The sequence below is a fragment of the Coturnix japonica genome, unplaced genomic scaffold, assembly GCF_054131305.1.
Source record: "Coturnix japonica strain WE unplaced genomic scaffold, WE-NBRP24 Scf107, whole genome shotgun sequence".
NCBI classification, from domain to species: domain Eukaryota; kingdom Metazoa; phylum Chordata; class Aves; order Galliformes; family Phasianidae; genus Coturnix; species Coturnix japonica.
In genome coordinates, this window is record NW_028189010.1 from 1 (window position 1) to 23414 (window position 23414).

Here is a 23414-nt window from a genome sequence, read left to right on the forward strand (position 1 = left end):
ATGTGGGGACAATAGGGGGATATGGGAGCAATAGGGGGGATATAGGGACTATAGGGGGGATATGGGGACTATAGGGGGATGTGGGGGCAATAGGGGGGATATGGGGACTATAGAGGGGATATGGGGACACAGTGGGGGGATGTGGGGGCAATAGGGGGGACATGGGGACTATAGAGGGGATATGGGGACAATAGGGGGGAAATGGGGGCAATAGGGGGGATATGGGGGCAATAGGGGACACAATGGGGGTACATGGGGACTATAGGGGGAATATGGGGGCAATAGGGGGATATGGGGACTATAGGGGGGATGTGGGAGCAATAGGGGGCAATAGGGGGCAATAGGGAGGATATGGGGGCAATAGGGGGGATATGGGGAATATAGGGGGGATGAGGGGGCAATAGGGGGCAATAGGGGGGATATGGGGACAATAGGGGGGATGTGGGGACAATAGGGGGCGATAGGGGCCAATAGGGGGCGATAGGGGACAATAGAGGGCGATAGGGGACAATAGGGGGCGATAGGGGACAATAGGGGGCGATAGGGGACAATAGGGGGCGATAGGGGACAATAGGGGGGACAATATGGGGGATATGGGGACAATAGGGGGATGTGGGGGCTATAGGGGGGATATGGGGACTATAGGAGACACAATGGGGGGACATGGGGACAATAGGGGGATGTGGGGACAATAGGGGGCACATGGGGACAATAGGGGGGATATGGGGGCAATAGGGGATGACTGGGGACACAATGGGGGGACATGGGGGCAATAGGGGGTCATGGAGACTATAGGGGGGATATGGGGACTATAGAGGGGATATGGGGGCAATAGGGGGGATGTGGGGGCAATAGGGGGGATATGGGGGACATGGGGACTATAGGGGGGATGTGGGGGCTATAGGGGGGATGTGGGGGCAATAGGGGGGCAATAGAGGGCAATAGGGGGGACATGGGGGCAATAGGAGGCAATAGGGGGCAATAGGGAGGATATGGGGGCAATAGGGGGGATATGGGGAATATAGGGGGATGAGGGGGCAATAGGGGGCAATAGGGGGGATATGGGGACAATAGGGGGGATGTGGGGACAATAGGGGGCGATAGGGGACAATAGGGGGCGATAGGGGACAATAGGGGGGATGTGGGGGCACAATGAGGATGTTGGGGACATTGGGGATATTGGGGTCAATGGGTACATTGGGGTCAATGGGGATATTGGGGGCAATGGGGACAATAGGGGCATTGGGGATAATGGGGACAATGGGGACATTGGGGATATTGGGGACAATGGGGACAATGGGGACACAATGGGGGGACATGGGGGCAATAGGGGGGATATGGGGGCAATAGGGGGACATGGGGGCAATAGGGGTGATTGGGGACTCAATGGGGCCTTGTGGACTCAATGGGGCCTCGTGTCCCCCCCGTTGCCGCCATGTTGCCCCTCAGGTGATTGGGGGCAATGAGGACCCCCACGGGGTGGTGCTGAAGGACCTGGCCCCCCCCCCGGTGTTGGTGGCACTTCGGGTCCATCCCCGAAGCCCCCGCGCCATGAGCGTCTGCATGAGGATGGAGCTCTACGGCTGCACATGGGACGGTCAGTGGCACCCCATAGCGCCCCATAGCGCCCCATAGCGCCCCATAGAGCCCCATAGCGCCCCATAGCGCCCCATAGAGCCCCATAGAGCCCCATAGCGCCCCATAGAGCCCCATAGCACCCCATAGCGCCCCATAGCGCCCCATAGAACCCTATGGAACCCCATAGAGCCCCATAGCGCCCCATAGCACCCCATAGCACCCCATAGCGCCCCATAGTGCCCCATAGCACCCCATAGCACCCCATAGCACCCGATAGCACCCCATAGCACCCCATAGAACCCCATAGAACCCTATGGCACCCCATAGCACCCCATAGCACCCCATAGAGCCCCATAGCACCCCATAGCACCCCATAGAGCTCCATAGAGCCCCATAGCACCCCATAGCACCCTATGGAACCCCATAGCACCCCATAGAGCCCCATAGCGCCCCATAGCACCCCATAGCACCCTATGGCACCCTATAGCACCCTATGGAACCCTATGGCACCCCATAGCACCCTATGGCACCCCATAGCACCCCATAGCACCCTATGGAACCCTATGGCACCCTATGGCACCCCATGGCACCCCATAGTACCCCATAGAGCCCCATAGCACCCCATAGCACCCCATAGCACCCCATAGAACCCTATGGCACCCCATGGCACCCCATAGCACCCCATAGCACCCCATGGCACCCCATAGCACCCCATAGCACCCCATAGCACCCTATAGCACCCCATAGAACCCTATGGCACCCCATAGAGCCCCATAGCACCCCATAGCACCCCATGGCACCCCATAGCACCCCATAGCACCCTATGGCACCCTATGGCACCCCATAGCACCCTATGGCACCCCATAGCACCCCATAGCACCCCATAGCGCCCCATAGCACCCCATAGCACCCCATGGCACCCTATGGCACCCCATAGCACCCTATGGCACCCCATGGCACCCCATAGCGCCCTATGGCACCCCATAGAGCCCCATAGCACCCCATAGCACCCTATGTCACCCCATGGCACCCCATGGCACCCTATGGAACCCTATGGCACCCAATGTCACCCTATGGCACCCTATGTCACCCCATGGCACCCCATGGCGCCCATCTCTGCCCCCAGCCGGCCTGCTGTCCTACACCGCCCCACGGGGACACGCCATGACCCTCCACCCCACAACCATCGTCCTCAATGACTCCACCTACGACGGGGACAGCGCCGGACCGTGAGTCCCATAATATCCCCTAATGGCCCCAAATGGCCCCTAATATCCCCTAATAGCCCCTAATAGCCCCTAATAGCCCCTAATATCCCCTAATAGCCCCTAATATCCCCTAATAGCCCCTAATAGCCCCTAATATCCCCTAATAGACCCTAATATCCCCTAATGGCCCCTAATATCCCCTAATATCCCCTAATATCCCCTAATAGCCCCTAATATCCCCTAATGGCCCCTAATATCCCCTAATATCCCCTAATAGCCCCTAATATCCCCTAATATCCCCTAATGGCCCCTAATATCCCCTAATATCCCCTAATAGCCCCTAATATCCCCTAATAGCCCCTAATAGCCCCTAATATCCCCTAATATCCCCTAATAGCCCCTAATATCCCCTAATGGCCCCTAATATCCCCTAATATCCCCTAATATCCCCTAATATCCCCTAATAGCCCCTAATATCCCCTAATATCCCCTAATAGCCCCTAATATCCCCTAATATCCCCTAATATCCCCTAATGGCCCCAAATGGCCCCAAATGGCCCCTAATGGCCCCTAATATCCCCTAATAGCCCCTAATATCCCCTAATATCCCCTAATATCCCCTAATGGCCCCTAATATCCCCTAATAGCCCCTAATGGCCCCTAATATCCCCTAATATCCCCTAATAGCCCCTAATATCCCCTAATATCCCCTAATAGCCCCTAATAGCCCCTAATATCCCCTAATGGCCCCTAATATCCCCTAATGGCCCCTAATATCCCCTAATATATCCCCTAATAGCCCCTAATAGCCCTTAATATCCCCTAATATCCCCTAATATCCCCTAATATCCCCTAATAGCCCCTAATATCCCCTAATGGCCCCTAATATCCCCTAATATCCCCTAATAGCCCCTAATATCCCCTAATGGCCCCAAATGGACCCAAATGGACCCAAGTTGGCCCCAAATGGCCCCAAATGAACCCAAATGGACCCAAATAGGCTCCAAATGGCCCCAAATAGCCCCAAATAGGCTCCAAATGGCCCCAAACATCCCCAAACTGGCCCCAAATGGCCCCCAAACCAACCCTAAATGTCCCCAAAACCACCCCAAAATGGCCCCAAACCACCCCAAATATCCCAAAACCAACCCAAATTGTCCCTAAACCACCCCAAATGGCCCCAAACCAACCCTAAATGGCTCCAAATGGCCCCAAACATCCCCAAGTTGGCCCCAAATTGGCCCCAAATGGCCCCAAACCAACCCTAAATGGCCCCAGACCACCCCAAATGGTCCCCAAACCACCCCAAACTGACCCTAAACCACCCATAAATGCCCCCAAAACCAACCCTAAATGGCCCCAAAACCAACCCAAATTGTCCCCAAACCACCCCAAATGCCCCTAAACCACCCCAAATGCCCCCAAACCACCCCAAAATGCCCCAAACCACCCCAAATTGCCCCCAAACCACCCCAAATCATCCCAGGGCTGACCCATACGAGCAGCTCTATGGGGTCTCGGTGGGTGAGCAGACCCCCTTGGCTGCCCCCCAGGCTGCTCTATGGGGGGCTGGGCCAGCTGGCGGATGGGGTTGTGGGGCTGGAGGACTTCACACGGAGCCGAGAGCGGCGGCTTTGGCCCGGTTACGACTACGTGGGGTGGAGGAGACCCCCAGGACCCCAGCCCCATTTAGAGCTGCAGTTTGAGTTCGAGCACATGAGGGTGTTCCGTGCCATGCAGGTGACCCACGGTGACCCCATAGCGGGTGTGGGGGGTGGTTATGGGGTCAATGGTTGGGTTATAGGGTCAATGGTTGGTTAAGGGGTGGTTGGTTGGGTTATGGGGTCAATGGTTGGGTTGTAGGGTCAATGGTTGAGTTATGCGGTGGTTGGTTGGGTTGTAGGGTCCGTGGTTGAGTTATGGGGTCAATGGTTGGGTTATGGGGTGGTTGGTTGGGTTGTAGGGTCTGTGGTTGGGTTATGGGGTCTGTGGTTGGGTTATGGGGTCAATGGTTGGGTTATGGGGTGGTTGGTTGAGTTGTAGGGTCAATGGTTGGGTTATGGGGTCAATGGTTAGGTTGTAGGGTCTATGGTTGGGTTATGGGGTGGTTGGTTGGGTTATGGGGTGGTTGGTTGGGTTATGGGATCAGTGGTTGGGTTATATGGTCAGTGGTTGGGTTATAGGGTCAATGGTTGGGTTATGGGGTCTGTGGTTGGGTTATATGGTCTGTGGTTGGGTTATGGGGTCAATGGTTGGGTTATGGGGTCAATGGTTGGGTTATGCAGTCAATGGTTGGGTTATGGGGTGGTTGGATGGGTTATGGGGTGGTTGGTTGGGTTATGGGGTCAATGGTTGGGTTATGGGGTGGTTGGTTGGGTGATGGGGTCAATGGTTGGGTTGTAGGGTCAATAGTTGGGTTATGGGGTCAATGGTTGGATAATGGAGTCAATGGTTGGGTTATGGGGTCAATGGTTGGGTTATGGGGTGGTTGGTTGGGTTGTAGGGTCTGTGGTTGGGTTATGGGGTCAATGGTTGGGTTATAGGGTCAATGGTTGGGTTATAGGGTCAATGGTTGGGTTATGGGGTGGTTGGTTGGGTTATGGGGTCAATGGTTGAGTTGTAGGGTCTGTGGTTGGGTTATGGGGCCAATAGTTGGGTTATGGGGTGGTTGGTTGGGTTATGGGGTCAATGGTTGGGTTATAGGGTCAATGGTTGGGTTATAGGGTCAATGGTTGGGTTATGGGGTGGTTGGTTGGGTTGTAGGGTCTGTGGTTGGGTTATGGGGTCAATGGTTGGGTTATAGGGTCAATGGTTGGGTTATGGGGTGGTTGGTTGGGTTGTAGGGTCCGTGGTTGGGTTATGGGGTCAATGGTTGGGTTATGGGGTCAATGGTTGGGTTGTAGGGTCAATGGTTGGGTTATAGGGTCACTGGTTGGGTTATGGGGAGGTTGGTTGGGTTATAGGGTCTGTGGTTGGGTTATGGGGTCAATGGTTGGGTGATGGGGTCAATGGTTGGGTTATGGGGCCAATAGTTGGGTTATGGGGTGGTTGGTTGGGTTGTAGGGTCTGTGGTTGGGTTATGGGGTCAATGGTTGGGTTATGGGGTCAATGGTTGGGTTATGGGGTCAATGGTTGGGTTATAGGGTCAATGGTTGGGTTATGGGGTCAATGGTTGGGTTATGGGGTGGTTGGTTGAGTTATGGGGTGGTTGGTTGGGTTATGGGGTCAATGGTTGGGTTACGGGGTCTATGGTTGGGTTATGGGGTCTGTGGTTGGGTTATGGGGTGGTTGGTTGGGTTGTAGGGTCTGTGGTTGGGTGATGAGGTCAATGGTTGGGTTATGGGGTCAATGGTTGGGTTATGGGGTCAATGGTTGGGTTATGGGGTGGTTGGTTGGGTTATGGGGTCAATGGTTGGGTTATGGGGTGGTTGGTTGGGTTGTAGGGTCAGTGGTTGGGTTATGGGGTCAATGGTTGGGTTATGGGGTCACTGGTTGGGTTATAGGGTCAATGGTTGAGTTATGGGGTCTGTGGTTGGGTTATGGGGTCAATGGTTGGGTGATGGGATCAATGGTTGGGTTATGGGGTCAGTGGTTGGGTTATGGGGTCAATGGTTGGGTTATAGGGTCAATGGTTGGGTTATGGGGTCAATGGTTGGGTTATGGGGTCTATGGTTGGGTTATGGGGTCAATGGTTGGGTTATGGGGTCAGTGGTTGGGTTATAGGGTCAATGGTTGGGTTATGGGGTCAATGGTTGGGTTATGGGGTCTGTGGTTGGGTTATGGGGCCAATAGTTGGGTTATGGGGTGGTTGGTTGGGTTATGGGGTCAATGGTTGGGTTATAGGGTAGTTGGTTGAGTTATGGGGTCAATAGTTGGGTGATGGAGTCAATGGTTGGGTTATGGGGTCAATACTTGGGTTATGGGGTCACTGGTTGGGTTATGGGGTCACTGGTTGGGTTATAGGGTCAATGGTTGGGTTATAGGGTCAGTGGTTGGGTTATGGGGTCAATGGTTGGATAATGGAGTCAATGGTTGGGATATGGGGTCTGTGGTTGGGTTATGGGGTGGTTGGTTGGGTTGTAGGGTCAATGGTTGGGTTATGGGGTCAATGGTTGGCTTATGGGGTCAATGGTTGGGTGATGGGGTCAATGGTTGGGTTATAGGGTCAATGGTTGGGTTATGGGGTCAATGGTTGAGTTATGGGGTCAGTGGTTGGGTTATGGGACCAACAGTCTCATTATGGGATGTCCGGTTGCATTATGTCTTGGTTGGTCTGAGTTATGGGTCTGTTACGGGTCCATCATTTGAACCAGGTCAGATGATCTATGGGGTCGACCCCAAGCCCCCCCCATAGACCACCCCCCTGCCCCCCACCCCATATAGGTCCACTGCAACAACATGCACACGCGTGGGGTGAGCGTCTTCATGTCGGTGCAGTGTCGCTTTAAGAGCAGCCCTGACGCCCCCTGGGACCCCCCCGAATCCCCCCACCACCCCCAAGGGACGAGTGGGGACCCCCGGGGGGACCCCCGAGCCCTGTGGGTCACTGTCCCTTTAAGGGGGCGCCGCGCTCGCTTCGTTAGCTGCCGATTCTTCTTCGCTAACGAGTGGATGCTCTTCAGCGAGGTCAGCTTCGAATCCGGTGAGGGCATTAATTAGTGATGGGGTTGTTAATTAAGTGATGGGGTCGTTAATTAATGATAGAGTCATTAATGAAGTGATGGGGTCATTAATTGGGTAGTGGGGACATTAATGAAGTGATGGGGTCGTTAATTGGGTTTTGGGGTCATTAATTGGGTAGTGGGGTCATTAATTAAGTGATGGGGTCGTTAATTAAGTGATGGGGTCATTAATTAATTGATAGGGTCATTAATGAAGTGATGGGGTCATTAATTGGGTAGTGGGGTCATTAATGAAATGATGGGGTCGTTAATCAAGTGATGGGGTCGTTAATTAAGTGATGGGGTCATTAATTAATTGATAGGGTCATTAATTAAGTGATGGGGTCATTCATTAAGTGATGGGGTCATTCATTAAGTGATGGGGTCATTAATTAAGTAGTGTGATCATTAATTAATTGACAGGGCCATTAATTAAGTGGTGGGGTTATTAATTAAGTGATGAGGTCATTAATTAAGTGGTGGGGTTGTTAATTAAGTGATGGGGTCATTAATTAATTGATAGGGTCATTAATGAAGTGATGGGGTCATTAATTGGGTAGTGGGGTCATTAATGAAGTGATGGGGTCGTTAATGAAGTGATGGGGTTGGTAATTAAGTGGTGGGGTTGTTAATTAAGTGATGGGGTCATTAATGAAGTGATGGGGTCATTAATTGGGTAGTGGGGTCATTAATGAAGTGATGGGGTCGTTCATTAAGTGATAGAGTCATTAATTAAGTGGTGGGGTCGTTAATTAAGTGATGGGGTCGTTAATTAAGTGATGGGGTCGTTAATTAAGTGATAGGCTCATTCATTAAGTGATGGGATCATTAATTAATCAGTGGGGTCATTAATTGGGTGGTGGGGTCGTTAATTAAGTGATCGGGTCATTCATTAAGTGATGGGGTCGTTAATTATGTGATGGGATTGTTAATTAATTGATGGGTCATTAATTAATTGGGTAATGGGGCCATTGGTTGGTTAATGAGCTCATTAAGCAGCAACAAGGCCATTGATTGGCCGACGAGCTCGTTAACAGCCCCAACCAACCCCATTAGCTATGCTAATTAATTAACGAGCTGGGGATCCTGGTCCCTTAATTAGCCGCTTCATTAAGGCTCTCATTAATGCAGATGTGGTGGAAGAAGCAATGGCCGCCAGTGATTGGCTCCCATCAACGCCCCCCATGGAATCCACCAATCACAGCACGGCTGGTGGGTGGGGCTTAATGGGGGCGGGGCTTAAAGGTTGGACCAATAGGGTGGGACTTGGAGGGGGCGGGGCTTAATGGGGTCGGTGTCCCCCCATTGGCAGCCCCTTGGGAGCCCAAAGCCGGGCAACCAATGGCCAAAGAGGATCACAGCCACACGTCCATCCTGATTGGCTGCTTGGTGGCCATCATCCTGCTCCTATTGGCCGTCATCGTCCTCATCCTCTGGCGGCATCATTGGAGGAAGATCTTGGGGAAGGTGAGGAGTTGATTGGTCGGTAATGGGGTGATGGGGGCGTTGATTGGCTAACGGGGTCCTTAATGTGGTTATGGGGCGGTTCATTGGTTAATGGGGTCCTCAATGTGGTTATGGGGCGGTCCATTGGTCAATGGGGTCCTCAATGTGGTTATGGGGCGGTTCATTGGTCAATGGGGTCCTCAATGTGGTTATGGGGTGGTCCATTGGTTAACAGGGTCCTCAATGGGGTTATGGGGTTGTCCATTGGTCAATGGGGTCCTCAATGTGGTTATGGGGCGGTTCATTGGTCAATGGGGTCCTCAATGTGGTTATGGGGCGGTCCATTGGGTAATGGGGTCCTCAATGTGGTTATGGGGCGGTTCATTGGTTAATGGGGTCCTTAATGGGGTCCTCAATGTGGTTATGGGTTGGTCCATTGGTCAATGGGGCCCTCAATGTGGTTATGGGGCGGTCCATTGGTCAATGGGGTCCTTAATGGGGTTATGGGGTGGTTCAATGGGTAATGGGGTCCTTAATGGAGTCCTCAATGTGGTTATGGGGCGGTCCATTGGTCAATGGGGTCCTCAATGTGGTTATGGGGCGGTCCATTGGTTAATGGGGCCCTCAATGTGGTTATGGGGTGGTTCATTGGTTAATGGGGTCCTTAATGGGGTCCTTAATTAGGTTATGGGGTGGTTCAATGGGTAATGGGGTCCTCAATGTGGTTATGGGGCGGTTCATTGGGTAATGGGGTCCTTAATGGGGTTATGGGGCGGTTCAATGGGTAACAAGGTCCTTAATGGGGTCCTCAATGTGGTTATGGGGCAGTTCATTGGGTAATGGGGTCTTTAATGGGGTTATGGGGTGGTTCATTGATTAATGGGGTCCTTAATGGGGTCCTCAATGTGGTTATGGGGCGGTTCAATGGGTAATGGGGTCCTCAATGTGGTTATGGGGCGGTCCATTGGTCAATGGGGTTCTCAATGTGGTTATGGGGCGGTTCATTGGTTAATGGGGTCCTCAATGTAGTTATGGGGCGGTTCATTGGTTAATGGGGTCCTTAATGGGGTTATGGGGTGGTTCAATGGGTAATGGGGTCCTTAATGGGGTCCTCAATGTGGTTATGGGGTTGTCCATTGGTCGATGGGGCCCTCAATGTGGTTATGGGGCGGTCCATTGGTCAATGGGGTCCTCAATGTGGTTATGGGGCGGTTCATTGGTCAATGGGGTCCTCAATGTGGTTATGGGGCAGTTCATTGGTTAATGGGGTCATTAATGGGGTCCTCAATGTGGTTATGGGGTTGTCCATTGGTCAATGGGGTCCTCAATGTGGTTATGGGGCGGTCCATTGGTTAATGGGGTCCTCAATGTGGTTATGGGGCGGTTCATTGGTTAATGGGGCCCTCAATGTGGTTATGGGGCGGTTCATTGGTTAATGGGGTCATTAATGGGGTCCTCAATGTGGTTATGGGGCGGTCCATTGGTTAATGGGGTCACTAATGGGGCCCTCCATGTGGTTATGGGGCGGTTCATTGGGTAATGGGGTTTTTAATGGGGTTATGGGGCTGTCCATTGGTTAATGGGGTCATTAATAGGGTCCTCAATGTGGTTATGGGGTTGTCCATTGGTTAATGGGGTCATTAATGGGGTCCTCCATGTGGTTATGGGGCGGTCCATTGGTTAATGGGGTCCTCAATGTGGTTATGGGGTTGTCCATTGGTTAATGGGGTCCTTAATGGGGTTATGGGGTGGTTCAATGGGTAATGGGGTCCTTAATGGGGTCCTCAATGTGGTTATGGGGTGGTTCATTGGTCAATGGGGTCCTCAATGTGGTTATGGGGTTGTCCATTGGGTAATGGGGTCCTCAATGTGGTTATGGGGTTGTCCATTGGTCAATGGGGTCCTCAATGTGGTTATGGGGCTGTCCATTGGTCAATGGGGTCCTCAATGTGGTTATGGGGCGGTCCATTGGTCAATGGGGTCATTAATGTGGTTATGGGGCGGCCCCATGCAGGCCCAGCGCCGTCCCTCGGAGGAGGAGCTGCGTGTGCAGCTGTCGGTGCCCGGTGACACCGTGGTGATCAATAACGCCACCGCGATGGGACGGGGGTCACCGCGATACGAGAGGATCCCACCCGGGCTGGGGGAGTATCAGGAGCCCAACGGACCCACATTGCCCCCAGTGCCCCCTGTGCCTGGTGAGGGGGCTGGGGGGAGCGGGGACGGGGGGGGAGAGGGGGGGAAGGAGGGGAGAGAGGAGGGGGAGATGGAGGGAGGGAGATGGAGGGAAGTAGGGAGAGATGGAAGGAGGGAAGGAGGGAGGGATGGAAGGAGAGATGGAAGGAGATGGGGAGATGGGAAGGGGGGAGATGGAAGGAGGGATGGGATGGGATGGGATGGGATGGGATGGAGAGAGGGAGGGAGGGAGGGAGAGATGGAAGGAGGGAAGGAGGGAGGGATGGGGAGATGGAGGGGGGGGAGATGGAGGGAGGGAGGGAGGGATGAGATGGAGAGGGAGAGGGAGGGAGAGAGGAGGGAGGGAAGGAGGGAGGGATGGGGGGGAGATGGAGGGAGGGAGGGAGGGAGGGATGGGATGGAGAGGGAGGGAGGGAGGAAAGGAAGGAGAGATGGAGGAAGGGAAGGAGGGAGGGATGGGGGGAGATGAAGGGAGGGAGGGAGGGAGGGATGGGAAGGGGAAGATGGAGGGAGGGAAGGTGGGAGGGAGGGAGGGAGGAAAGGAAGGAGAGATGGAAGGAGAGATGGAAGGAGGGAGGGAAGGAGGAAGGGATGGGGAGATGGAGGGAGGGAGGGAGGGATGGGATGGAGAGGGAGGGAGAGAAGGGAGGGAAGGATGGAGGGATGGGGGGAGATGGAGGGAGGGAGGAAAGGAAGGAGAGATGGAGGAAGGGAAGGATGGAGGGATGGGGAGATGGAGGGAGGGAGGAATGGGGGAGAGGAGGGAGGGAAGGAGATAAGTAAGGAGAGATGGAAGGAGGAAGGGGAGATGGAGGAAAGGAGGGAGATGGAGGAGGGAGGGAAGGGAGGAGAGATGGAGAAAGGGAAGGATGGAGGGATGGGGAGATGGAGAGAAGGGGGGGGATGGAGGGAGGGAGGGATGGGGGGGAGGTATGGGGAGATGGGAAGGGGGGAGATGGAAGGAGGGAGGGAAGGATGGAGGGATGGGGGGAGATGGAGGGAGGGAGATGGAGGGAAGGAAGGAAGGGAGGAGGGGGGGAGAGGAGGGAGAGAAGGAGGGAGGGATGGGGGGGAGATGGAAGGAGAGAGGGAGGGAGGGATGGGATGGAGAGGGAGGGAGGGAGGAAAGGAAGGAGAGATGGAGGAAGGGAAGGAGGGAGGGATGGGGAGATGGAGGGAGGGAGGGAGAGAGGGAGGGAGGGAGGGAGGGATGGAGATGAAGGAGGGAGAGAGTGGAGGGAGGGAAGGAGGGAGAGAAAGAGAGATGGAGGAAGGAAAGGAGAGAGGGATGGATTGAGATGGAGGGAAGGAGGGAAGGGAGGAGGGGAGGAGAGGAGGGAGAGAAGGAGGGAGGGAAGGGAGGAAGGATAGAGAGGGAAGGAGGGAGGGATGGATGGGGGGATGGATGGGGGGATGGATGGGGGGATGGAGGCCCCGCCCTGATCCAGGCCCCGCCCCCCACCCAACCAATAGCGCCCTTCGCCAACCCGGCCTATCGCCTCCTACTGGCCACCTACGCTCAGCCAATAGGAGGGCTCGCCCGCGCCCCGCCCGACGGAGCCAAGCCAATCAACACCGACGGTGAGGCCACGCCCACTCCTCGCCCCGCCCACCTCCGGCCTTAAGCCCCGCCCCTTTTTGACGCCTCCCCTCCCCCCATAGGTTCAATGGAAGCCGAGTTGGGGGCTGGGGCCTACGCGGAAGCCGACGTCACCGGAGGCTCCGCCTACTCCCTGGCTGGCCCCGCCCCCTGCGTTGGCCCCGCCCCCAGCCCCGCCCTCCCCTCCTTCCCACGGGGTCAACTTCGATTCCGGGAGAAACTGGGGGAGGGGCAGTTCGGAGAGGTGAGAAACGACCACCAGGACATGGAACCTTCAAATAGAGGACGCGGCCCCTTTAAGACGAGGCCACGCCCCCTATAGAGGCCACGCCCAACCCATAGGCCACGCCCACATCGTAAGCCACGCCCCCTTAATGCCCCACAGCCAATACGAGGCCACGCCCACATCATAAGCCACGCCCACCAGTTCGTAGCCACGCCCCCAAACCCGAGGCCACGCCCACCACCCTTATCCTCATCCCCTATTGGTTCACAGTGACTCTAAGACCACGCCCCCAATAGACAACACCCAATCGGAGCACAGCGTGGCCACACCCACTTCCCCAGGCCACGCCCCCAGCTTGCTGTCATCCAATAGCAAGCCAGCTCCAAAGCCACGCCCACCGACTTCCAAACCACGCCCACTATCACAAAGCCACGCCCCCACCCCTCCCATTGGCTCAGATTGTGCTCATTTGCATGAAGCCACGCCCCCAAACCCCAAACCACGCCCACTATCACAAAGCCACGCCCCCACCCCTCCCATTGGCTCAGGTCATACTCATTTGCATGAAGCCACGCCCCCATACCACAAACCACGCCCACTAACTCAGACCACGCCCCCGCATAAAAGCCACGCCCCTTTATACGAAGCCACGCCCACTAACAAGAAGCCACGCCCCCTTTACATGAAGCCACGCCCCTATCATGAAGCCACGCCCCTTTAGACGAAGCCACGCCCACACAACCGAAGCCCCGCCCCCTTTACATGAAGACACGCCCCTTAATCAAAGCCACGCCCCTTTACACGAAGCCACGCCCACTATCAAGAAGCCACGCCCACACAATCGAAGCCCCGCCCCCTTTACCTAAAGCCCAGTCCCTTCCATGAAGCCACGCCCCCTTATCATGAAGCCACGCCCACACAATCGAAGCCACGCCCCCTTTGCCTAAAGCCCCGCCTCCTTAACATGAAGCCACGCCCCTTTACACGAAGCCACGCCCACACAACCGAAGCCCCGCCCCCTTTACATGAAGCAACGCCCCATATCCAAGAAGCCCCGCCCCCATCCAAGAAGCCCCGCCCCCAGCCATGAAGCCACGCCCCTTTACATGAAGCCACGCCCCCTTAATCAAAGTCACGCCCCTTTCCATGAAGCCACGCCCCCTTTACACAAAGCCACGCCCCCTATCAAGAAGCCCCGTCCATTTACATGAAACCACGCCCCCTTTCATGAAGCCCCGCCTCCTTTACACGACGCCCCGCCCCCCCCCATAGGTTTTGCTGTGCGAAGTCGAAGACCCCCAGGAGCTGCCCCCCCCCTCCCGCCCCCCGGAGCTGCCCCACGGGCGCCCCCTGTTGGTGGCCGTCAAAGTGCTGAGAGCCGACGCCTCCAAGAACGCCAGGTGGGGGGGGGGGGGTAAAGGGGGCAATGGGGGTCGTGGGGGTCGTGCCCCCCCATTATCCCCAATAGGAGGGGTCCCTCATTGCCCCCCATTATCCCCTATAGGAGGGGTCCCTCAATGCCCCCCATTATCCCCTATAGGAGGGGTCCCTCATTGCCCCCCATTATCCCCTATAGGAGGGGTCCCTCATTGCCCCCCATTATCCCCTATAGGAGGGGTCCCTCATTGCCCCACCATTATCCCCTATAGGAGGGGACCCTCAATCCCCCCCCATTATCCCCTATAGGAGGGGTCCCTCATTGCCCCCCATTATCCCCTATAGGAGGGGTCCCTCATTGCCCCCCATTATCCCCTATAGGAGGGGTCCCTCATTGCCCCACCATTATCCCCTATAGGAGGGGACCCTCAATCCCCCCCCATTATCCCCTATAGGAGGGGTCCCTCATTGCCCCCCATTATCCCCTATAGGAGGGGTCCCTCATTGCCCCCCATTATCCCCTATAGGAGGGGTCCCTCATTGCCCCCCATTATCCCCTATAGGAGGGGTCCCTCATCGCCCCCCATTATCCCCTATAGGAGGGGTCCCTCATCGCCCCCCATTATCCCCTATAGGAGGGGTCCCTCATTGCCCCCCATTATCCCCTATAGGAGGGGTCCCTCAATGCCCCCCATTATCCCCTATAGGAGGGGTCCCTCATCGCCCCCCATTATCCCCTATAGGAGGGGTCCCTCAATGCCCCCCATTATCCCCTATAGGAGGGGTCCCTCATTGCCCCCCATTATCCCCTATAGGAGGGGTCCCTCAATGCCCCCCATTATCCCCTATAGGAGGGGTCCCTCATCGCCCCCCATTATCCCCTATAGGAGGGGTCCCTCAATGCCCCCCATTATCCCCTATAGGAGGGGTCCCTCATCGCCCCCCATTATCCCCTATAGGAGGGGACCCTCAATGCCCCCCATTATCCCCTATAGGAGGGGTCCCTCATTGTCCCCCATTATCCCCTATAGGAGGGGTCCCTCATTGCCCTCCATTATCCCCTATAGGAGGGGTCCCTCATTGCCCCCCATTATCCCCTATAGGAGGGGTCCCTCATTGCCCCCCATTATCCCCCATAGGAGGGGTCCCTCATTGCCCCCCATTATCCCCCATAGGAGGGGTCCCTCATTGCCCCCCATTATCCCCTATAGGAGGGGTCCCTCATTGCCCCCCATTATCCCCTATAGGAGGGGTCCCTCATTGCCCCCCATTATCCCCTATAGGAGGGGTCCCTCATTGCCCCCCATTATCCCCTATAGGAGGGGTCCCTCATTGCCCCCCATTATCCCCCATAGGAGGGGTCCCTCATTGCCCCCCATTATCCCCCATAGGAGGGGTCCCTCATTGCCCCCCATTATCCCCCATAGGAGGGGTCCCTCATTGCCCCCCATTATCCCCCATAGGAGGGGTCCCTCATTGCCCCCCATTATCCCCTATAGGAGGGGTCCCTCATTGCCCCCCATTATCCCCTATAGGAGGGGTCCCTCATTGCCCCCCATTATCCCCTATAGGAGGGGTCCCTCATTGCCCCCCATTATCCCCTATAGGAGGGGTCCCTCATTGCCCCCCATTATCCCCCATAGGAGGGGTCCCTCATTGCCCCCCATTATCCCCCATAGGAGGGGTCCCTCATTGCCCCCCATTATCCCCCATAGGAGGGGTCCCTCATTGCCCCCCATTATCCCCCATAGGAGGGGTCCCTCATTGCCCCCCATTATCCCCCATAGGAGGGACTTCCTGCACGAGGCTCGCACCCTGGGCTGTTTGCGGGACCCCAACATCGTCCGTTTGCTGGGGGTTTGTTCGGGGCCGGGGGGTCCGTGGTGCATCGTCACCGAGTACATGGAGCACGGGGACCTGCACCGATTCCTGGGGGGGCCACGGGGGAACACGCTCAGGTGGGGACGCAGCCCATAAACACCCCAGTATTCAGCCCCCATTCACATACCTTAAAGCCAACCCCGTTACATGACCCCCACCCCAACCCCATTACCCACCCCCCTAACCCCTCTACCAGCCCCCCAACCCCATTATGGACCCCCCAACCCCAACCCCATTACACAACCCCAACCCCAACCCCATTACCCAACAACCCCCATCCCAACCCCATTATGGACCCCCCAACCCCATTATGGACCCCCCATCCCAACCCCATTACATGACCCCCATCCCAACCCCATTATGGACCCCCCATCCCAACCTCATTACCCAGCCCCCATCCCAACCCCATTACCCACCCCCCTAACCCCTTTACCAGCCCCCCAACCCCGTTATGGACCCCCCAACCCAACCCCATTATACAACCCCCATCCCAACCCCATTACCCAGCCCCCCTAACCCCTTTACCAGCCCCCCAACCCCATTATGGACCCCCCAACCCCAGCCCCATTACACAACCCCCATCCCAACCCCATTATGGACCCCCCAACCCCAACCCCATTACACGACCCCCATCCCAACCCCATTATGGACCCCCCAACCCCAACCCCATTACATGACCCCCATCCCAACCCCATTACCCAACAACCCCAACCCCAACCCCATTACCCAGCCCCCCTAACCCCTTAACCAGCCCCCCAACCCCATTATGGACCCCCAACCCCATTACACAACCCCAACCCCATTATACAACCCCCATCCCAACCCCATTACCCAGCCCCCCAACCCCATTATGGACCCCCCATCCCAACCCCATTACACAACCCCAACCCCATTATACAACCCCCATCCCAACCCCATTACACGACCCCCATCCCAACCCATTACCCACCCCCCTAACCCCTTTACCAGCCCCCCAACCCCATTATGGACCCCCCAACCCCAACCCCATTACACAACCCCCATCCCAACCCCCTTTACCAGCCCATCAACCCCGACTCCAACCCCATTACAAGCCCCCTAATCCCAATCCCTCCTTAAGTCCCGCCCCCAGCCCATCTAAGCCCCGCCCCCTCCATTTAAGCCACGCCCCATCCATTTAAGCACCGCCCCCATTCAATCTAAGCTCCGCCCCTCCGTTTAAGCCCCGCCCCTTCCATCTAAGCCCCACCCAACCCATTTAAGCCCCGCCCCTTCCATCTAAGCCCCACCCAACCCATTTAAGCCCCGCCCATTCCATCTAAGCCACACCCCCATCCAATCTAAGCCCCTTCCATCTAAGCCCCGCCCCCTTCCAATCTAAGCCTCGCCCAATCCATATAAGCCCCGCCCCTTCCAATCTAAGCCCCGCCCACATCTCAATTAAGCCCCGCCCCCTCCATTTAAGCCCCTCCCACAGCCTATTTAAGCCCATCCTCATCAATATAAGCCCCGCCCCTTCCAATCTAAGCCCCGCTCCATCCATTTAAGCCCCGCCCCCTCCATCTAAGCCCCGCCCCCTTCCATATAAGCCCCGTCCATCAATCTAAGCCCCGCCCCCAGTCCATATAAGCCCCGCCTCCATCCATTTAAACCCCTCCCATTCAATCTAAGCCCTGTCCATCAATCGAAGCCCCGCCCCCTCCATCTAAGCCCCGCCCCCTTCGATCTAAGCCCCGCCCCTTCAATCTAAGCCCCGCCCCATCCATATAAGCCCCGCCCCCATCCATTTAAGCCCCGCCCCCATCCAATCTAAGCCCCGCCCCCATCCATTTAAACCCCTCCCAGTCGCTCTAAGCCCCGTCCATCAATCTAAGCCCCGCCCCCAGTCCATATAAGCCCCGCCCCCATCCATTTAAACCCCTCCCATTCGTTCTAAGCCCCGCCCATCAATCTAAAGCCCCGCCCCCAGCCCATTTAAGCCCCGCCCCCATCCATTTAAATCCCTCCCATTCAATCTAAGCCCTGTCCATCAATTTAAGCCCCCCCCTCCATCTAAGCCCCGCCCCCTCCATCTAAGCCCCGCCCCCTTCCATATAAGCCCCGTCCCCATCCAATCTAAGCCCCGCCCCCATCCATTTAAACCCCTCCCATTCGCTCTAAGCCCCATCCATCAATCTAAGCCCCGCCCCCAGCCTATTTAAGCCCCTCCCCCTCCATCTAAGCCCTGCCCCCTTTGATCTAAGCCCCGCCCCCTCCATATAAGCCCCGCCCCTTCTAATCTAAGCCCCGCCCCCAGACCATTTAAGCCCCGCCTCCATCCATTTAAACCCCTCCCATTCAATCCAAGCCCCGCCCCCTCCATCTAAGCCCCGCCCCTTCCATCTAAGCCCCGCCCCCATCCAATCTGAGCCCCGCCCCCAGCCCATTTAAGCCCCACCCCCATCCATTTAAACCCCTCCCCTTCGATCTAAGCCCCGCCCCATCCAATCTAAGCCCCGCCCCCTCCATCTAAGCCCCACCCCTTCCATATAAGCCCCGCCCCCATCCATTTAAACCCCTCCCATTCGCTCTAAGCCCCGTCCATCAATCTAAGCCCCGCCCCCAGCCCATTTAAGCCCCTCCCCCAGTCTCCGCACGCTGCTCCACGTGGCCGCTCAAATCGCTTCCGGGATGAGTTTCCTGTCCCGCCTCAATTTCGTTCACCGTGACCTGGCGACCCGGAACTGTTTGGTGGGGGACGGATTTACCGTCAAAGTGGCGGATTTCGGGATGAGCCGCCATCTTTACGGGGCTCATTATTACCGGGTGAGGGGGAGAGCGCTGCTGCCCATACGGTGGATGGCCTGGGAGTGTATCCTGCTGGTAAGGGGGGAGATATGGGGGGATATGGGGGATATGGGGTTATATGGGGAGATATGGGGGGATATGGGGGGATATAGGGTCATATATGGGGGGATATGGGGTTATATGGGGGTATATGGGGGGATATGGGGTTATATGGGGTTGTATGGGGTTATATGGGGGGATATGGGGGGATATGGGGGGATATATGGGAGGATATGGGGTTATATGGGGTTATATGGGGTTATATGGGGAGATATGGGGAGATATGGGGGGATATGGGGTTATATGGGGGGATATGGGGTATACGGGGTTATATGGGGAGATATGGGGAGATATGGGATTATATAGGGGGTATATGGAGGATATATGGGGTTATATGGCAGGATACAGGGGAGATATGGGGTTATATGGGGTTATATGGGGGGATATAGGTCTCTATGGGGTGATATAGGGGGATATGGGGGATATGGGGGCTATATGGGGAGATATGGGGTTATATGGGGTTATATGGGGGGATATGGGCTTATATGGGGAGATATGGGGAGATATGGGGAGATATGGGGTTATATGGGGGTATATGGGGTTATATGGGGGGATATGGGAGTATATGGGGGGATATGGGGGTATATGGGGGATATGGGGGGATATGGGGGTATATGGGGGGATATGGGGTGATATGGGGGTGTATGGGGGTATATGGGGTCTCTATGGAGGTATATGGGGTTATATGGGGAGATATGGGGGGATATATGGGGTTATATGGCGGGATATGGGGTTATATGGGGGGTATATGGAGTATATATGGGGTTATATGGCAGGACACAGTGGGGATATGGGGTTATATGGGGGGATATGGGGGATATAGGTCTCTATGGGGTGATATGGGGGGTGAGGGGGAGAGCACTGCTGCCCATACGGTGGATGGCGTGGGAGTGTATCCTGCTGGTAAGGGGGGATATGGGGGTATATGGGGGTTATGGGGGGAGATATGGGGGGATATGGGGTTATATGAGGGGATATGGGGTTATATGGGGAGATATGGGGGGATATGGGGTTATATGGGGTTATATGGGGAGATATGGGGTTATATGGGGGGATATGGGGGGATATGGGGGGATATGGGGAGATATGGGGGGATATGGGGGGATATGGGGTCTCTATGGGGGGATATGGGGTTATATGGGGGGGATATGGGGTTATGTAGGGAGATATGGGGTTATATAGGGGGATATGGGACTCTATGGGGTGATATGGGGGGATATATGGGGTTATATGGGGGGATATGAGGTTATATGGGGAGATATGGGGGGATATGGGGTTATATGGGGGGATATGGGGGGATATGGGGTCTCTATGGGGTCCGTATGGGGTGATATGGGGGAATATATGGGGGGATATGGGGGATATAGGTCTCTATGGGGTGATATGGGGGGTGAGGGGGAGAGCGCTGCTGCCCATCCGCTGGATGGCGTGGGAGTGTATCCTGCTGGTAAGGGGGGATATGGGGGATATGGGGGGATATGGGGTTATATGGGGTTATATGGGGTTATATGGGGGGATATGGGGGTATATGGGGGGATATGGGGTTATATGGGGGGTATATGGAGTATATATGGGGTTATATGGCAGGATACAGGGGGGATATGGGGTTATATGGGGGGATATGGGGTTATATGAGGGGATATGGGGTTATATGGGGGGCATATGGAGGATATATGGGGTTATATGGCAGGATACAGGGGGGATATAGGGTTATATGGGGGGATATGGATGGGGTATGGGGGAATATGGGGGGATATGGGGGTATATGGGAGGGGTATGGGGGAATATGGGGTGGGTTGTGGGGTGACTGAAGGGGGTCTTTATCCCTATAGGGCACCTTCACCCCCGCCAGCGACGCGTGGGCTTTTGGGGTCACCCTATGGGAGGTGCTGACCCGCTGTAGGGAGCAGCCCTATGGGGCACTGAGCGACGAGCAGGTGATCGCCAACGCGGGGCGACACTGCCGGGGCCATGGGGAGGTGAGCAATGGGGCCGGACTGGGACAAACTGGGGGGGAATGGGGCCATACTGGGAGCAATGGGGCCATATTGTGGCCATATTGGGGTCCCTGGGGCCATATTGGGGCCATACTGGGAGCAATGGGGCCATATTGGGGCCATACTGGGATCCCTGGGGCCATATTGGGGCCGTACTGGGAGCAATGGGGCCATACTGGGAGCAATGGGGCCATATTGGGGCCATACTGGGATCACTGGGGCCATATTGTGGCCATACTGGGATCCCTGGGGCCATATTGGGGCCGTACTGGGAGCAATGGGGCCATACTGGGGCCATACTGGGGCCATATTGGGGCCGTACTGGGATCCCTGGGGCCATATTGGGGCCATACTGGGATCCCTGGGGCCGTATTGGGGCCATACTGGGAGCAATGGGGCCATATTGGGGCCATACAGGGAGCACTGGGGCCGTATTGGGGCCGTACTGGGATCCCTGGGGCCATATTGGGGCCATACTGGGAGCAATGGGGCCATATTGGGGCCATACTGGGAGCAATGGGGTCATATTGGGGCCATACTGGGAGCAATGGGGACATATTGGGGCCATACTGGGATCCCTGGGGCCGTATTGGGGCCATACTGGGATCCCTGGGGCCATATTGGGGCCATATTGGGAGCAATGGGGCCATATTGGGGCCATACTGGGATCCCTGGGGCCATATTGGGGCCATACTGGGATCCCTGGGGCCATATTGGGGCCATACTGGGAGCAATGGGGCCATATTGGGGCCGGACTGGGAGCAATGGGGCCATATTGGGAGCAATGGGGCCATATTGGGGCCATACTGGGAGCAATGGGGCCATATTGGGGCCATATTGGGGCCATACTGGGAGCAATGGGGCCATATTGGGGCCATATTGGGAGCCCTGGGGCCATATTGGGGCCATACCGGGATCCCTGGGGCCATATTGGGGCCATACTGGGAGCAATGGGGCCATATTGGGGCCATACTGGAGCCAACTGGGGCCATATTGGGGCCATACTGGGAGCAATGGGGCCATATTGGGGCCATACTGGGATCCCTGGGGCCATATTGGGGCCATATTGGGAGCAATGGGGCCATATTGGGGCCATACTGGGATCCCTGGGGCCATATTGGGGCCATACTGGGAGCAATGGGGCCATATTGGGGCCATACTGGGAGCAATGGGGCCATATTGGGGCCATATTGGGAGCAATGGGGCCATATTGGGAGCAATGGGGCCATATTAGGGCCATACTGGGAGCAATGGGGCCATATTGGGGCCATACTGGGAGCAATGGGGCCATATTGGGGCCATATTGGGAGCAATGGGGCCATATTGGGGCCATACTGGGATCACTGGGGCCATATTGGGGCCATACTGGGAGCAATGGGGCCATATTGGGGCCATACTGGGAGCAATGGGGCCATATTGGGGCCATATTGGGAGCAATGGGGACATATTGTGGCCATACTGGGATCCCTGGGGCCATATTGTGGCCATACTGGGAGCAATGGGGCCATATTGGGGCCATACTGGGAGCAATGGGGCCATATTGGGGCCATACTGGGAGCAATGGGGCCATATTGTGGCCATACTGGGATCCCTGGGGCCATACTGGGAGCAATGGGGCCATATTGGGGCCATACTGGGAGCAATGGGGCCATATTGGGGCCATACTGGGATCACTGGGGCCATATTGGGGCCATATTGGGAGCAATGGGGCCATATTGGGGCCATACTGGGAGCACTGGGGCCATATTGGGGCCAAATGGGATGGAATGGGGCCATATTGGGGCCATATTGGGGCCATACTGGGGCCATATTGGGGCCATATTGTGGCCATATTGGGATCACTGGGGCCATATTGGGGCCATACTGGGGCCATATTGGGGCCATACTGGGAGCAATGGGGCCATATTGGGGCCATACTGGGATCCCTGGGGCCATATTGGGGCCATATTGTGGCCATACTGGGGCCATACTGGGGCCATATTGGGGCCATACTGGGGCCGTATTGGGGCCATACTGGGGCCGTATTGGGGCCATACTGGGAGCAATGGGGCCATACTGGGGCCATATTGGGGCCATATTGGGGCCATATTGTGGCCATATTGGGGTCCCTGTGGCCATATTAAGGTCCCTGCTCCATCCTGTTGGGGCTCATTCCCCCTTTGCCCCCCCTGCAGTTCCTGCCGTGCCCCCCCGGCTGCCCCCCAGCTCTGCACGCGTTGATGCGCCGCTGCTGGGCGCGGGACGCGGCACAACGACCCACATTCGGCGTCTTGCACCGACTGCTCCGCGAGCTGGGATGAGCCTTCGGCCTCGGGGAGCTTCCTCTTCCTCCTCATCCTCCTCCTCTTCCTCTTCCTGTTCCTCTTCCTCTTCCTCATC

The 23414-nt window shown here is 56.3% G+C and overlaps 2 protein-coding genes across 2 annotated transcripts; one reads left to right on the plus strand and one right to left on the minus strand.

The window, feature by feature from the left end:
* The first annotated feature begins 1356 nt into the window (after window positions 1-1356).
* LOC107307141 (epithelial discoidin domain-containing receptor 1-like) lies at window positions 1357-23349 on the plus strand. The gene is made up of 14 exons (XM_085535077.1): window positions 1357-1597; window positions 2705-2807; window positions 4340-4526; window positions 7170-7428; window positions 8579-8659; window positions 8760-8914; window positions 10908-11091; window positions 12563-12670; window positions 12752-12933; window positions 14188-14315; window positions 16080-16250; window positions 18780-19014; window positions 20871-21017; window positions 23210-23349. The coding sequence occupies exons 1-14, from the start codon at window positions 1357-1359 to the stop codon at window positions 23333-23335; spliced, it is 2307 nt and encodes a 768-aa protein (XP_085391203.1). The 3' UTR covers window positions 23336-23349.
* LOC146751260 (uncharacterized) lies at window positions 21027-21944 on the minus strand (the record flags this gene model as incomplete). The annotated part of the gene is made up of 3 exons (XM_085535047.1): window positions 21831-21944; window positions 21575-21737; window positions 21027-21418 (listed from the first exon to the last, which is right to left on the minus strand). Coding segments are annotated over exons 1-3 (669 nt in total), but the record flags the coding sequence as incomplete, so codon positions are not given.
* Window positions 23350-23414: the final 65 nt, after the last annotated feature.

Excerpts from the sequence above, each read along its gene's own strand:
- LOC107307141 (XM_085535077.1), top strand. The coding sequence starts at position 1,357 with ATGGGGGCAATAGGGGTGATTGGGGACTCAATGGGGCCTTGTGGACTC. Across the intron at positions 1,598-2,704 it reads CTACGGCTGCACATGGGACG|CCGGCCTGCTGTCCTACACC; the intron begins GTCAGTGGCACC and ends CTCTGCCCCCAG. Across the intron at positions 19,015-20,870 it reads CCTGGGAGTGTATCCTGCTG|GGCACCTTCACCCCCGCCAG; the intron begins GTAAGGGGGGAG and ends TTATCCCTATAG.